Genomic DNA, 12,688 nt, shown 5'->3' with positions numbered 1-12,688 from the left:
CATTTTTTTCCCCTAATCACATTGGCACTTTCAATTATACTGGAATTTCATTTCAATTTAAACCAATTATGCTGGAATTTTATTCTAATTGTCCCAATTTATTCCACTTATATTGGACCTTTATTTCCTGTTGTTTTAATTATACTGGGGTTTTATTAAAATTATTCCAATTGATTCCACTTATATTGGAATTTTAGTCCATTTATTTCTATTATATTGACATTTTATTCCATTTATTCTAAATCTATGGGAATGTTATTGTCATTCATTCTATTTCTATCAGAATTTTATTCTAATTATCTGAATTTATTATAAATCTACTGGAATTTTATGCTAATAATTTCAATAAAGTTTAAATTATTTTCTCCCAGTCAAGTTCACAGACCCACTGAAAATCTCTCCACATACCCCTCAGGGATTCCGGGATCTCAGTTTTAGAGCGCCTCTACCTTAGTTCTCAAGTCCATCTGGAGGCAATAAGTAATAGGGAAAAGAGCACTGACTTGAAGACAGTTGAGTCAGGTTGCAATGAAGGCTCTGAAACTTACAAAGAGCTGTAGGACCTTGTCAATTCGCTGTCCGATCTGCTTGCCACTGTGCTGTTTTCCCAAATAACAAAACAAACAAATAAATAAATAAAAAGGGGTTGACCTTCTGGGTGCCTTTTTGCCTCAAAGGTCTGGCTCTGTGATTTTGGACCCACTGGGTGCATCTGCCTGTGTGTGGAGCCTTCTCAGGCTGCTCTGGCCAAGTTGTCTCTCTGCTTCCCAGCAGACAAGCCCTGTCTTCTTTTCAGGGGAGAAGGTTGTAGGGGCGGAGCATGTTTACTTCCAAGAGGCAGGCCCTGGCAGAGGAGAGAGGGCTGGGGCACAGAGAGGAAGCCGGCACTTCCTGGAGAACTCAGTGCCTGGCCTATAAAGCCAGCCCAGGCAGCAGCTCTAAGAAGACAAATAGAGCTTGAGCTCTGTCTCTCATATACACACTGCTCCTGGTGGCCCCAGAGTTGCTGCTGTTGCTGCAGGAAGAGGAAGAAGGTGGAGGAGCTTGTCTTGTCTGTCCTTGGTGTCCGATCTGGGGAAAAATGCAGCTCTCTCTGGGAACTGTCCTCTCTTCCCTTTGGGAAAGAGCCCCCCTGCAAACCCTCTTTCTCTTCTTTGCCATGCTCCTCATCCTGGCCCACTATCTGCAGAGGAGGAGGAGGATGCATCGCAACTACCCCCCTAACCCTCCTGGGCTGCCAATATTGGGAAATTTCTTCCAGATGTTTAAAACTCCCCAAATCATCACCCAAAAGGTAAGGAGTGAGATGGGAGGGTGAGAATGCGCCGGCTGTGAGGGACATGGGAATTGAAATGTGCTGGTTTAGATAGCCACAAGCCTTGGTGGCCATCCCTGCTCTGGGCCTACCTGGGAAGCAGCCCCTTGCAATGGAAAGAACATTTGGTTTGGGGCTTAGAGGGCCTGGGTTCACATCCCCCCTCTGACTTGTGGGACCTGGAGAAAGCCATAAGCTCCTCACTTGTAGGGTGTGTCATTGTGGAGTTAACTTTTGTATGTGGTCAGGATTAGATGGCCACTGATGACCTTCTGACTCAGTTTCTGTGATTCTGATCCAATGTGATAATAATAGTAAAGTGCTTCACAGAGTGATTGGTACACATTAAGCAGAATATAACTGTTAGTTATTATTTTTGTTACTGTTATCCATAAAATGTTAGGTGAGCTCCTTGAGAAACTGTCTTTTGCTTTTTTGTGTCCCTAGTGCTCAGCACAGTACCTGGCACAGAGTAAACACTTAATAAATGTTCATGAATACACTGACTGGCAGAAATCACATAGGCAGCCTCTGAGGCCTACAAACTCTAGAATCAGATGTACTTCACTGGGTCCATTGAATTTTAGTTAAAAACATTTTTTGATCACTGCATTTTAATATACTTCGTTTGCTTTATAATCCTATGTATTTTATTTATGCATTTAAAAACTTTCTTCTGAGAAGCAACCCAAAAAGGCAACACCCCCCATCACACACACACACACACACACACACACACACACACACACATGCACAATCACTAAAGCTTAAGTACCCTTGCTCCATGACTCTGATCTTAAGACTTTGGACAAGCCACGTCAGGTCTCTGACATTCACTTGCCTTATCTGTCAATTCTTGATGTTACTATTATACAGCCAACATCCCAATAATGTTCCTTTAAATTAAGCTCACCAAACACTAATGATGACTATTTTTTTTTGCCTGCCATATCACACTTCTAACTCATATTAGGGCCAGTTTAATCAACCTTTATATAGGAAATGTTTCACCATTTTTTGTGTACTGGACCCTTCTGGTAGTCATTCTGAAGGAAACTAACGAACATTCCTTCAGAATTGTGGTTTTAAATGCATAAAATAGGATTATGAAGGAAATTGACTGTAATGAAATGAATTTATTGAAATTTAAAGAAAAGCAAGTTGCCAGAACTAGATCTGTTTCAGAGCAAATGTACTTCTGAAATTGTTTTTTGCATCTTAGTGTGAGACTTTACATTTATCCCTTTTGAATTTCCCCTTATTGTATTCAGCCCAACCACAGCCTATAGAAATGCTTTTGGCTGACTGCATCACCCAGTCACCCTTCCAGACTTAGTGTTGTCTGAAAATGAGATGAGAGCACCCCATCTGTGCCCTTATTTGAGTCACTGATTAAATATTAGTCCAGGGCCAAACACAGAAACAGTAGTAACCCACTGGAGAACTCCTACTTGGGTTCACAGGTTAAGTGTTAGGCAAGAGCCATGCAGCTGGCGTGGGTCAGGGGCGGAACATGAACCCTGGGTCTCTATGCACTAGCCTATGCTGCCTCTCAGGTGAGATTAATATAGTCTTGTACATTTATAGAGAACTTTGCATTCATTATCCCATTTGACCCTCAACACACCCCTTTGAGATAGCTGCTACATATATAGAAACTAAATCTTGGAAAACATTCAGTGATTGGTTCCAGGCAGGGGTCAAAGGTAGGATCTGAACCCAGATATTCCTAGACTTCCCGGCATAAGCCCTTATCATATTCCATCCATCATCTTACTTTATTTTTCTTTTTGAAATCTAAATATCACTGTCTCCTGAAAATAGACATTATATGCTATCCATTTAAGGTTCTTCACTTTCTGAGGTCCTTGAAGCAGAAGACCAACATTCTTGGGTCCTAGCAAGCTGTAAAGGCTTCACACAAGAGTGTGGTGTCAGACTCTCAGGGTGTCTCTGACCTGGGGACAAGCTTTGCCAAGTTCAGAGAAGCCCATAACCATGACGGCAGCAGTATTGATTGATTTTTCCTCTAATCTCTCTCAAAGAGTCTACGGAGTTTTGAAAGGCTTTGATAAGTGGCGGTGAGGGAAAGGCCCAATCAATGAATCCATTAACAATCATTTCATAATTATGTGCTACGTGTCAGGTACTATGCTATGTGCTGGAGAGTAAGAAAACAAAAATAAAACTGTCCCTGTCCTCTAGGAGCTTACATGCTACCCATTCTGATGAACCTACTAATGGTTTAAGTGCTGACCTCTAAGTCTTTCCCACATATCAAACTCTCAGTTGTTCTTTGTCATATATTCCTAGTATGGTGCCTCGAATGTAGCCGCCACTTCAGAGCCTGGAATATACTCACTCTTCCACTGAATGTTTTGGAATTCCAAGTTTCCATCAAAGCTCAGCTTCAGGGGACCATCTCCTTCAGGAAACCTTCCTGACCCCTCCCAGGTGCTGGTCTCCCCTGAAATCACATAGAATTTCCTTTGTATGTATTCTGTATTTAGTTGTATAGGCACACATCATTTCCTTCCAATGTCAGTTCCTCAAGGGAAGGAACTGTGTGGTGTTTGTGACTGTCAGCTGATCTTCTAGCACTGCACTTAGGATATAGTTGGATCATTCAGTATTTGTTGGGGTGAAGTGAACTAAATTCAGTGGGATTAGATGAGACTGAATTAAGTGGACTCCACTGTAATTGATGCTTCACATTGCTAGAATGTCATTTGCAAACAGTGCAGACAAAAAATAGCCTGAAAGACAATGGAAGTTTGCAACTGAAACTAATTCTTTTTCAGTTTGTCAAGAAATATGGAAATGTTTTCTGCCTATATATTGGAAATACTCCCTTTATGATTGTAACTGGATTGCCACTCATCAAGGAGGTCCTGGTCAACCAAGGCCAGGTGTTTATTGATCGCCCTCAATTTCCTACCCACGTCCATGTCTTTAAAACATTTGGTGAGTGCTTTGAATTATGATAAATATTTTTTTTCATCTCTAGGATTCTGTGAAAGATATCTTTGACTGCTATCCTTCATTATTCCTCAAGGATTCCAATCCATTATAGAGGTCTTGTGGCTAGAAGAAATATAACAGAAAAAAAAAAGCCTTTGCAGTTTCCTTCCTTCATGTCTGAGAGTGGGGGAAGAGTGATAGGATTGAGAGGGAGGGCAATGAGGATGATGAAGGGGTTCAAATCTATCCCATAGGAGGATCAGCTAAAGGAGCTTGGAATATTTAACTTAAGGACAAGAAGATTCAGTTGAGTGGGGGGAGGGTGAAGAGAGGCATGATGACTATCTTCAAGTCTTTGAAGGCCTTTTGATAGGAAAGTTATTTGTTCTTCTTTGCCCCATATTCAGCAGCAAAGAGTAAGACTTGCAGAGGGGTGCAATTTGGTTTGATGCTAGGAAAAATTTCCTAACCATTGGGGTGGTAGATTCCTTTTCATTGGAGGTCTTCAAGCAAAAGCTGTTTCATATATTTTGTTGGTGTTATTTGTTGGACACAAGTTAGATTGGATGACCTTTGAGATCCCTTCCAACTCTCAAACTCTATGGGTTTATGACTGTGCCTTTTAGCCCTTTGACCCACACGATGGTGCAGGTGCTAGAAAAGCCACCTGGATCTGGAAGAATTCAGTAAAATCAACGGCCCAGGTCAAAGTCTCTTTGTTTTGTTTTAATTTTTTAAAATTTATTCTATTTTGAATTTGTGGAATTAAACAAGGATTTCTATAACACAGTACAATAAAAACATGATTGCACATGGGACTACAAATCTACTACGCACAACTTAATATTCTTTTCATATATATGACAAAATTATCATGTATTTTTTTCCCTTTTTTCATTCCCTCTCCTCCCTAGTGTGATGTGTGTGTGTGTGTGTGTGTGTGTGTGTGTATGTGTAGGTATGTATGTAGACATGTAAAATTATTCTACATATACTTCTATTTATCATTTCTTTCTCTAGATTCAGACAGCATCTTTCTTCATATGTCTTTTATAGTTAATTTAGGTAATTATAATAGGCAAAATAACTTGTTCACTCAAATGCATTCTTAAAACAGTATTGTTCTTAATGTATACAATGTTCTCTTAGTTCTTCTCATTTCACTCTTCATCATTTCATGCAAGTCTTTACATGTTTTTCTAAGATCATTGAGCTCATCATTTTTTATAGAAAAATAATATTCCATCACAATCATTTACCACAATTTGTTCGGCTAATTGATAGGCTTCCCTGTAAATTCCAGTTCTTTACCACCACAAAGAGATCTGCTATAAACATTTTAGAACATACAGATTCTTTCCCTTTTTGCCTAATCACCTTTAGAAATAGACCTAGTAGTGGTATTTCTGGGTCAAAGGTTAAAGGTAGTTTAGTAACTCTTTCTGTATAATTCTGTATTGCTCTCCAAAAGCAGTTCACAATCACTAATCACAATGAGTTCTCAATTTCACTAATGATGAATTAGTGCCCCAGTTTTTTTCACATGCCCTCCAATATCTGTTTCTGTCCCCTTCAATCATTTTGGCCAAACTGGTACGTGTAAAATGATATCTCAAAATTGTTTTAATCTATATTTCTCTTATCAATAATGACTTAGTGCATTTTTCCTATGAATATAAATTGTTTTGATTTCTTCATTGGAAAATGGCCTGTTCACATCTTTTGACCTTTTATCAGTTGGGGAATGACTCATTTTTTTTTTAACATTTAACAAATTTCTTTCTCTATTTTGTATATGGGACCTTTATCTGATAAAATGACTGTAACCCTCCTCCCCAATTTTCTGTTTTCCTTTTGATCTTGGGCACATTTATTTTACTTACACTAATTTTTTTAATTTAATGTAATCAAAATTATCCATTTTCTCACTTTATTCTCTTTTATTTATTCACAAATTGTTCACCAACCTGTAAGTCTAATAAGTGATATCTTCCATGTTCTATTTTGTTTTGGTAAAATCTCTTTCTATGTAGGCCATGCATCCATTTTGAACTTATCTTGGTAAATGGTGTTAGATATTGTTCCATGACCAGTTTCTCTCATACTGCTTTCCAGTTTTCCAATGATTTTTTTTACCAAATAATGAATTCTTAACCCAAAATCTTGTCTTTATATTTGCCAAATACAAAGTTCTGTGTTTATTTGCTGCTGTAAATTGTATGTCTATTCTATTCCATTCATCTCCTTTTTCTTGCTTAGCCAATACCAGATAGTTTAATAATTACTGCCTTATAACACATGTTAAGATCTGGTACTGCGAAACCTCTGTGCTTTGCACTTTTTATTCAATTTTGCCTTTGATATTGGTAACCTTTTGTTTTTCCAAATGAATTTTGTTATTATTTACTTCTAATTTATTAAAACAATTGTTTTGGTAATATAATTGGGATCCTATTGAGTATATAAAATATTTTGGGTAAAATTTTCATTTTTATCATATTGGCACAACCTGATGATGGAAATTAATATCTCTCTGATTATTTAAACCTTACTTCATTTGTATAAAAAGTACTTTTTTAATTTTTTTTTAAGAAATGCAGGGGAAGGTGGCCTAGCAATTCCAGATCTTAAATTGTATTATAAAGCAGAAATCATCAAAACTGCTTGGTACTGGCTAAGAAATAGAGTGGTGGATCGGTAGAATAGGTTAAATATGCAAGGCACAAATAGTCAATGGCTATAGTAATCTATTATTTGATAAACCCAAAGACCCTAGCTTATGGGATAAGAACCCACTCCTTGAAAAAAAAATGCTAGGACAACTGGAAAAGAGTATGGCAGAAACTAGGCATAGACAAAAATCTCACACCATGTACCAAAATAAAGTCAAAATGGGTTCATGATTTAGATATAAATGCAGATCCTATAAGCAAACTAGGAGAGTAAGGAATAGCTCACCTATCAGATCTGTGGAGAACAGAAGAATCATGACCAAACAGGAGATAGAGAACATTATGAAAAACAAAATGGATAATTTTGAATACATTAAATTGAAAAGTTTTTGCACAAACAAAGCCAATGCAACTAAGATTAGAAGGAAGGTAGAAAATTGGGAAAGAATTTTTACAACCAGTGTCTCTGATAAGGGCCTCTTTTCTAAAATATATAGAGAATTAAATCAAATTTATAAGAATACAAGCCATTCCCCAATTGATAAATAGTCAATGGATATGAACAGAAAGTTCTCAGATGAAGAAATTAAAGCCATCTATAGTCATAAGAAAAAAATGCTCTAAATCATTATTGATTAGATAAATGCAAATCAAAACAAGTCTGAGGTATCACATCACACCTATCAGATTGGCCAACATGACAAAACAGGAAAATGATAAAAGTAGGAGAAGATGTGGGAAAATTGGAACACTAATGCATTATTGGTGGAGTTGTGAAATGATCCAACCATTTTGGAGAACAATTTGGAACTATGCCCAAAGGGACATAAAAATGTGCATACCCTTTGACTCAGCAATAGCACTTCTAGGGCTATATCCCAAAGAGATCATACAAATGGGAAAAGGACTCATATGTAGAAAAATATTCACAGCAGCTTTTTTTGTGGTGGCAAAGAATTGGAAATTGAGAGGATGCCCATCAATTGGAGAATGGCTGAGCAAGTTGTGGTATATGAATGTAATGGAATACTATTGTACTATAAGAAATGATGAACAGGCTGACTTCAGAAAAACCTGGAAAGATTTGTATGGTCTGATGCTGAGTGAAGTGAGCAGAACCAAGAGAATGCTGTATACAATAACAGCCATGTTGTGGGATGACTAATATTGATAAATTTAACCCTTCTCAGCAATGCAAGGATCTAAGACACCTCCAGAAGCCTCTTGATTGAAAATGCTATCCACATCCAAAGAAAGAACTATGGAAGTTGAATTGCTATTTTTTATCCTCCTCTGTTGAGTTTTGTTTCCTCTTTCTGATGGTTCCTCCCATTGATTTTAGCTTTTACTTGCAATATCACAATGTGAAAATATGTTTAATAGGAATGTAAATGTATAGCCTTTATTAGATTGTGTGCCATCTTGGGGAGAGTGGTGGGGAGGAAGGGGGAGAAAAACTTTAAACTCAAAAGCGTATAGATGTGATTGCTGATAAATCAAAAGAAATTAATAAAATTTTAAAGATTTTTTTTAAAATAAAAAAGGGGTTTTTTTAAAAATAATTTTGTTTATATATTTCCAGGGTTTTTTGGCAGGTGGACTCCCATATATTTTATACTGTCTATTGTTGTTTCTCCTTCATTCTTGAAGAGGGTCATGACATCAGGGAGGTGATGCCTTGACATGCAAGTGAATTGGATTTAAATGAGGGAGTGCAATTCAAAGTCACCAGCCTAAACCAGAGTTTTTCTCTTCCAAAGCCATCTGGGTCCAGTGGTGAGACATAGATCAGGAAAACTTAAGGTGGCCATGGATGCTGTGGGAGACATTGGCCTTTTTAAGCTAAAGTCATTAACAGGTCTCAGTTGATTCAGTGATTAAGGAGAGGTAAGAAATGAGGCTAAGAATGACCTCTTTACAGAACAATATGGGAGGGGAAGACCCTCAGGGTTTCTATCCAAAACAGAAACAATTGCTATTTATATTCACTCTGAGCCAATCAGGGCCTAAACAATGACCAAGTAGAGGTGTGGCCTGGGCTAGAGTTATTTAAAATAGGTTATTTTTTACTATCTCTCTCACAGAGTCTTGTTTGTGATATATAGGAAGGTTGAGAATTAATGTGGATTTACTTTAAATCTCACTACTTTGCTAAAATCATTAATTATTTCATCTAACTTTTTAATTGACTCTTTGGGATTTTCCAGGTATGTCCTCATATCATCTGCAAAAAGAAGTGGTTTTATTACCTCATTCTCCATTCTGATTCCTCCCATTTCTTTTTCTTCTCATTGCTATCGTGAGGATTTCCCATACAACACTGAATAATAATGGTGACACTAGACATTCTACTTTCACACATGATCTTACTGGGAAGGCCTTTAGTTTATTTCCATTATGAATAATGTTTGGTGGTGGTTTCATATAATTTTTAAATCAATTAAAAATCAATTTATAGTAGCACATTCAAATGTTTTTAATAGCAATGAATGTTCTATCAAGTTGTTCAGCAAGAATTATTTCTCGAGAGCTTTCACTGCATCTGTTGATATAATCATATGATTTTTTTTTACTTTTATTATTGATTTAAACAATTGTGTTAATAGTTTTCCTTGTGTTAAAACATCCCTGCATTCCTGGCATCAATCCCACTTGATCATAATGTATAATTTTTGTAATATGTTAATGTAACCTTTTAATCAGAATTTTATTTAGAATTTTTGCATCCATATATATTAATGAAATGGGTCTATCATTTGCTTTTTCTCTTTTTATTCTTTCTGGTTTAGGTACCAGTATCATATTTGTTTCAGAAAAGGAGTTTGGTAGAATACTTTCTTTATCCATCATTCCAAATAATTTATTTATTATTGGAATTTGTTGATCTTTAAATATTTGATACAATTCACTTGTAAATGCAAGTGGTCCTGGTGCTTTTCTTTTTGGAAGCTCATGTATGGCCTTTTCAGTTACTTTTTCTAAAATAGTTCTATTTAGATATTCTATTTCCTCTTCTGCTAACCTAGGCAATTTATATTTTTGTAAATATTCTTCCATTTCACTTAAATTATTAAAGTCAACAGCATATAATTCAGCAAAGCATCTCCTTATAATTGCTTTAATTCCAACTTCGTGAGTAGTATATTCATCTTTCTTTTAAATCATATTAACCAATTTTTATCTATTTTATTTTTTAGTGTAGCGATTGCTAGGTCTTGTAAAATACTGATTGCAATTCTGTAGTATTTTTCCTTTCTTGATGCTTGAAATATTTCCTCTTTACCTGGGAATTATGAAACTTGGCTATGGCATTCCCATAAGATTTCTTCTTGGCTTCTCTTTCATGTGGTGATCAGTGGATTCTTTCAATTTCTACTTTACCTTCTTTTTCTAGAACTTCAAAGCAATTTTCCTTAACAATTTCTTGTGATATTATATCCTGATTTTTTTTTCTATCGTAGCTTTCAGGTAGATGGACAATTCTTACATTGTCTCTCCTCAATCTGTTCTGCAGGTTAAGTGTTTTTCTGATGAAATGTTTCAGATTCTCTTCTATTTTTTCTAGATTTATTTTTTCTTCCTGTCTTTTAATGTCTTTAGATTCTGTTTTTAAGGAGTTAGTTTCTTCCTTTAGATTTTGGATCTCTTTTTTCCCTGCTTGGTCAAATTTATTTTCACAATTTTATTTTATTTCTCTATTTTTTTTATATAGGTTAAAGTCTTAGAGGGACAAGTTATAGGAGGTGACTGGGGAGAAGTGGTAGGAGTAGATGGGAATAAAGATGAAGAAGTTAGCATGTATTAGTGATAGCTATTCTTTTATTTCTGAGGGGAGGGGGGGAAATTGATTTTGCCATTGAGTTAATGGAATGAAGGCATGGAACTGAAACCCATGGGAGAACATCTTCTTCTAGAAGTAGGAGGTTTAGACATGTGCCCTAAGTTTGGCTTGGTAGTGAAGGAGAGAATACCAAGGTTTGGAAAATTCACTCTAAAGATTTTGATAGGGAGTCATTAAGGGCAGAGGATTGGCCAGCATAGTAAGGGACTAATTGGAGTTAGGTCCTATCAGATTGAATCCTTCTAGTTTGGACACTCTGAGGGGTCCATGATTCTTTACCACAACATTGATGGCCAGTCAGTCAATCTTTCCATCTTTATGTGTGACATATCATGTTTGTATCTATTCCCCCTTTAGCCAAACTAATAAAGGCACTGTTTCCCAAATGCCTCCCTCTGAATACCACCCCCAGCTCAGTCACAGAATCACTGATTTAGAGCTGGAAGGCAACTTGGAGGCTACCCAGACCAACCCCAACATTCATTTTACAAATGAGGTTATTGAAGGTTAGAGCTCTAAAATATCAGAGTCAAAATTGAAATCCAGGGCTTCTTAACTCTAAGACAATGCTCTAGCTTATGAACTACATCTTTACTCCATGCTAGCCCTTCATTTGTAATATTCTCCTTCCCCACCTGTTAGACTCTTGACATCTGTAAGAACCAGTTCACATAGTTACACCTTCATGAAGTTTTCCCTTGTCAATAATACATTCTCCTGTGTCTGATATCAAGGAATTTTGTGCCAGCCTTGAACTTATGTATTAATTTATGATACTGATCCATGCCATTTCTTAGTACGGTCCCTAAGACATAATAATAAAGGTTTGTGGACTGATATTTATGCATTTATGGAGGAGTTTCTGGCTTGCCTTCCCAACAAGATGGAAATGTAATTTCAATTAGAGGTCAGCCAGTCTAACACTGCCTGTATCTCTATCATCACTTAATGCAGGGCTTTGTGCATCTTCAGTCACAAATAAATGCTTGTTGAATGAATGAGTGAAAGAGCTCAGGATGCATATTTTGACATTTGCAAGAATTACGGAATCTCACAGGCATAAAGGATCTTTGCACCAGCCCAAGATTGGCTGGACCTGAATTGGAATCCCATCTCAACATTCCTAAGAAATGGTCATCCAGACTCTACTTGAAGACCTCCAAGGATGGGGAGCCCACCACCTTTCAAAGAAGCCCATGGCACTCTAGGGCAATTCTAACTGGTCAGAAGTTTGTCCTTCCCTCCAAATTCAGTTCTCCTACTTACATCTTTCACTGATTGCTCCTAGTTTTGCCCTGGGGGGCCAAGCAGAGAAAAGCAAATCTTTCTTCCACATGACACCATCAACACAATACTGTTAACTTTCTACTCTCTCCTCTTCACTCTTCTTATCTTAACAATAATTTATGACTTACTGCTTGTTATTGGGATGAACCTATCAAATTGTATAATATTAAATTTGCAACCAGTGAGAGTTTCCATGATTCTCTTGGCCAAAACACATCTCTCTGCTTCTTTCCTTTTTTGTGTTGTGTCAAGAATACCACCATATTTTTTTTTATTGGTTATAACCTTTTCACTCTTATAAACCCTCTCTGTTATTTGATTTTTTTTTAATACACTGATGAAATAGAGCTCTGGTGACATGGTAAGATAAACCATTCACAAATCAGGTCAACAAGGAGACATTCTGCCTTTGAGGCAAGAAGGTGAAGATGTCTCAGTCCAGACGCCCAGGTCTGGGATGCTAAAAAAGTGTGGTGGCTACTGTACTCCAAAAGGCCTTCCAGGTCTGAAAGTAGGGCCTTCATGGGATGTGCGTAAGAGGCCAGTCTTATTTTACAAAGGAAACTCTTATGAGACAGCAAGAAGTAATGGAAAGGTCACAGACTGGTGAGG

At 37.0% G+C, this 12,688-nt stretch overlaps 1 protein-coding gene across 2 annotated transcripts in view; it reads left to right on the top strand.

Moving 5' to 3' along the window:
* Positions 1 to 892: 892 nt before the first annotated feature.
* Positions 893 to 12,688, top strand: part of LOC110212942 (cytochrome P450 2J2-like) — a 36,587-nt gene continuing 24,791 nt past the window's right edge. The window contains exons 1-2 of one of the 2 annotated variants that reach the window (XM_020993116.2): positions 893 to 1,294; positions 4,117 to 4,279. In XM_020993116.2, the coding sequence (XP_020848775.1) occupies positions 1,082 to 1,294; positions 4,117 to 4,279 (376 nt within the window). In that variant the 5' untranslated portion in view covers positions 893 to 1,081. The remainder of the gene's footprint in view (positions 1,295 to 4,116; positions 4,280 to 12,688) is intronic. The other variant, XM_020993115.2, reaches the window with a different exon arrangement.

Source organism: Phascolarctos cinereus, unplaced genomic scaffold (genome assembly GCF_003287225.1).
Source record: "Phascolarctos cinereus isolate Bilbo 61053 unplaced genomic scaffold, phaCin_HiC Scaffold_5;HRSCAF=322, whole genome shotgun sequence".
Lineage (NCBI taxonomy): Eukaryota > Metazoa > Chordata > Mammalia > Diprotodontia > Phascolarctidae > Phascolarctos > Phascolarctos cinereus.
Note: the sequence above shows the minus strand (reverse complement) of the source record. Positions and strands in the feature narration are given on the sequence as shown.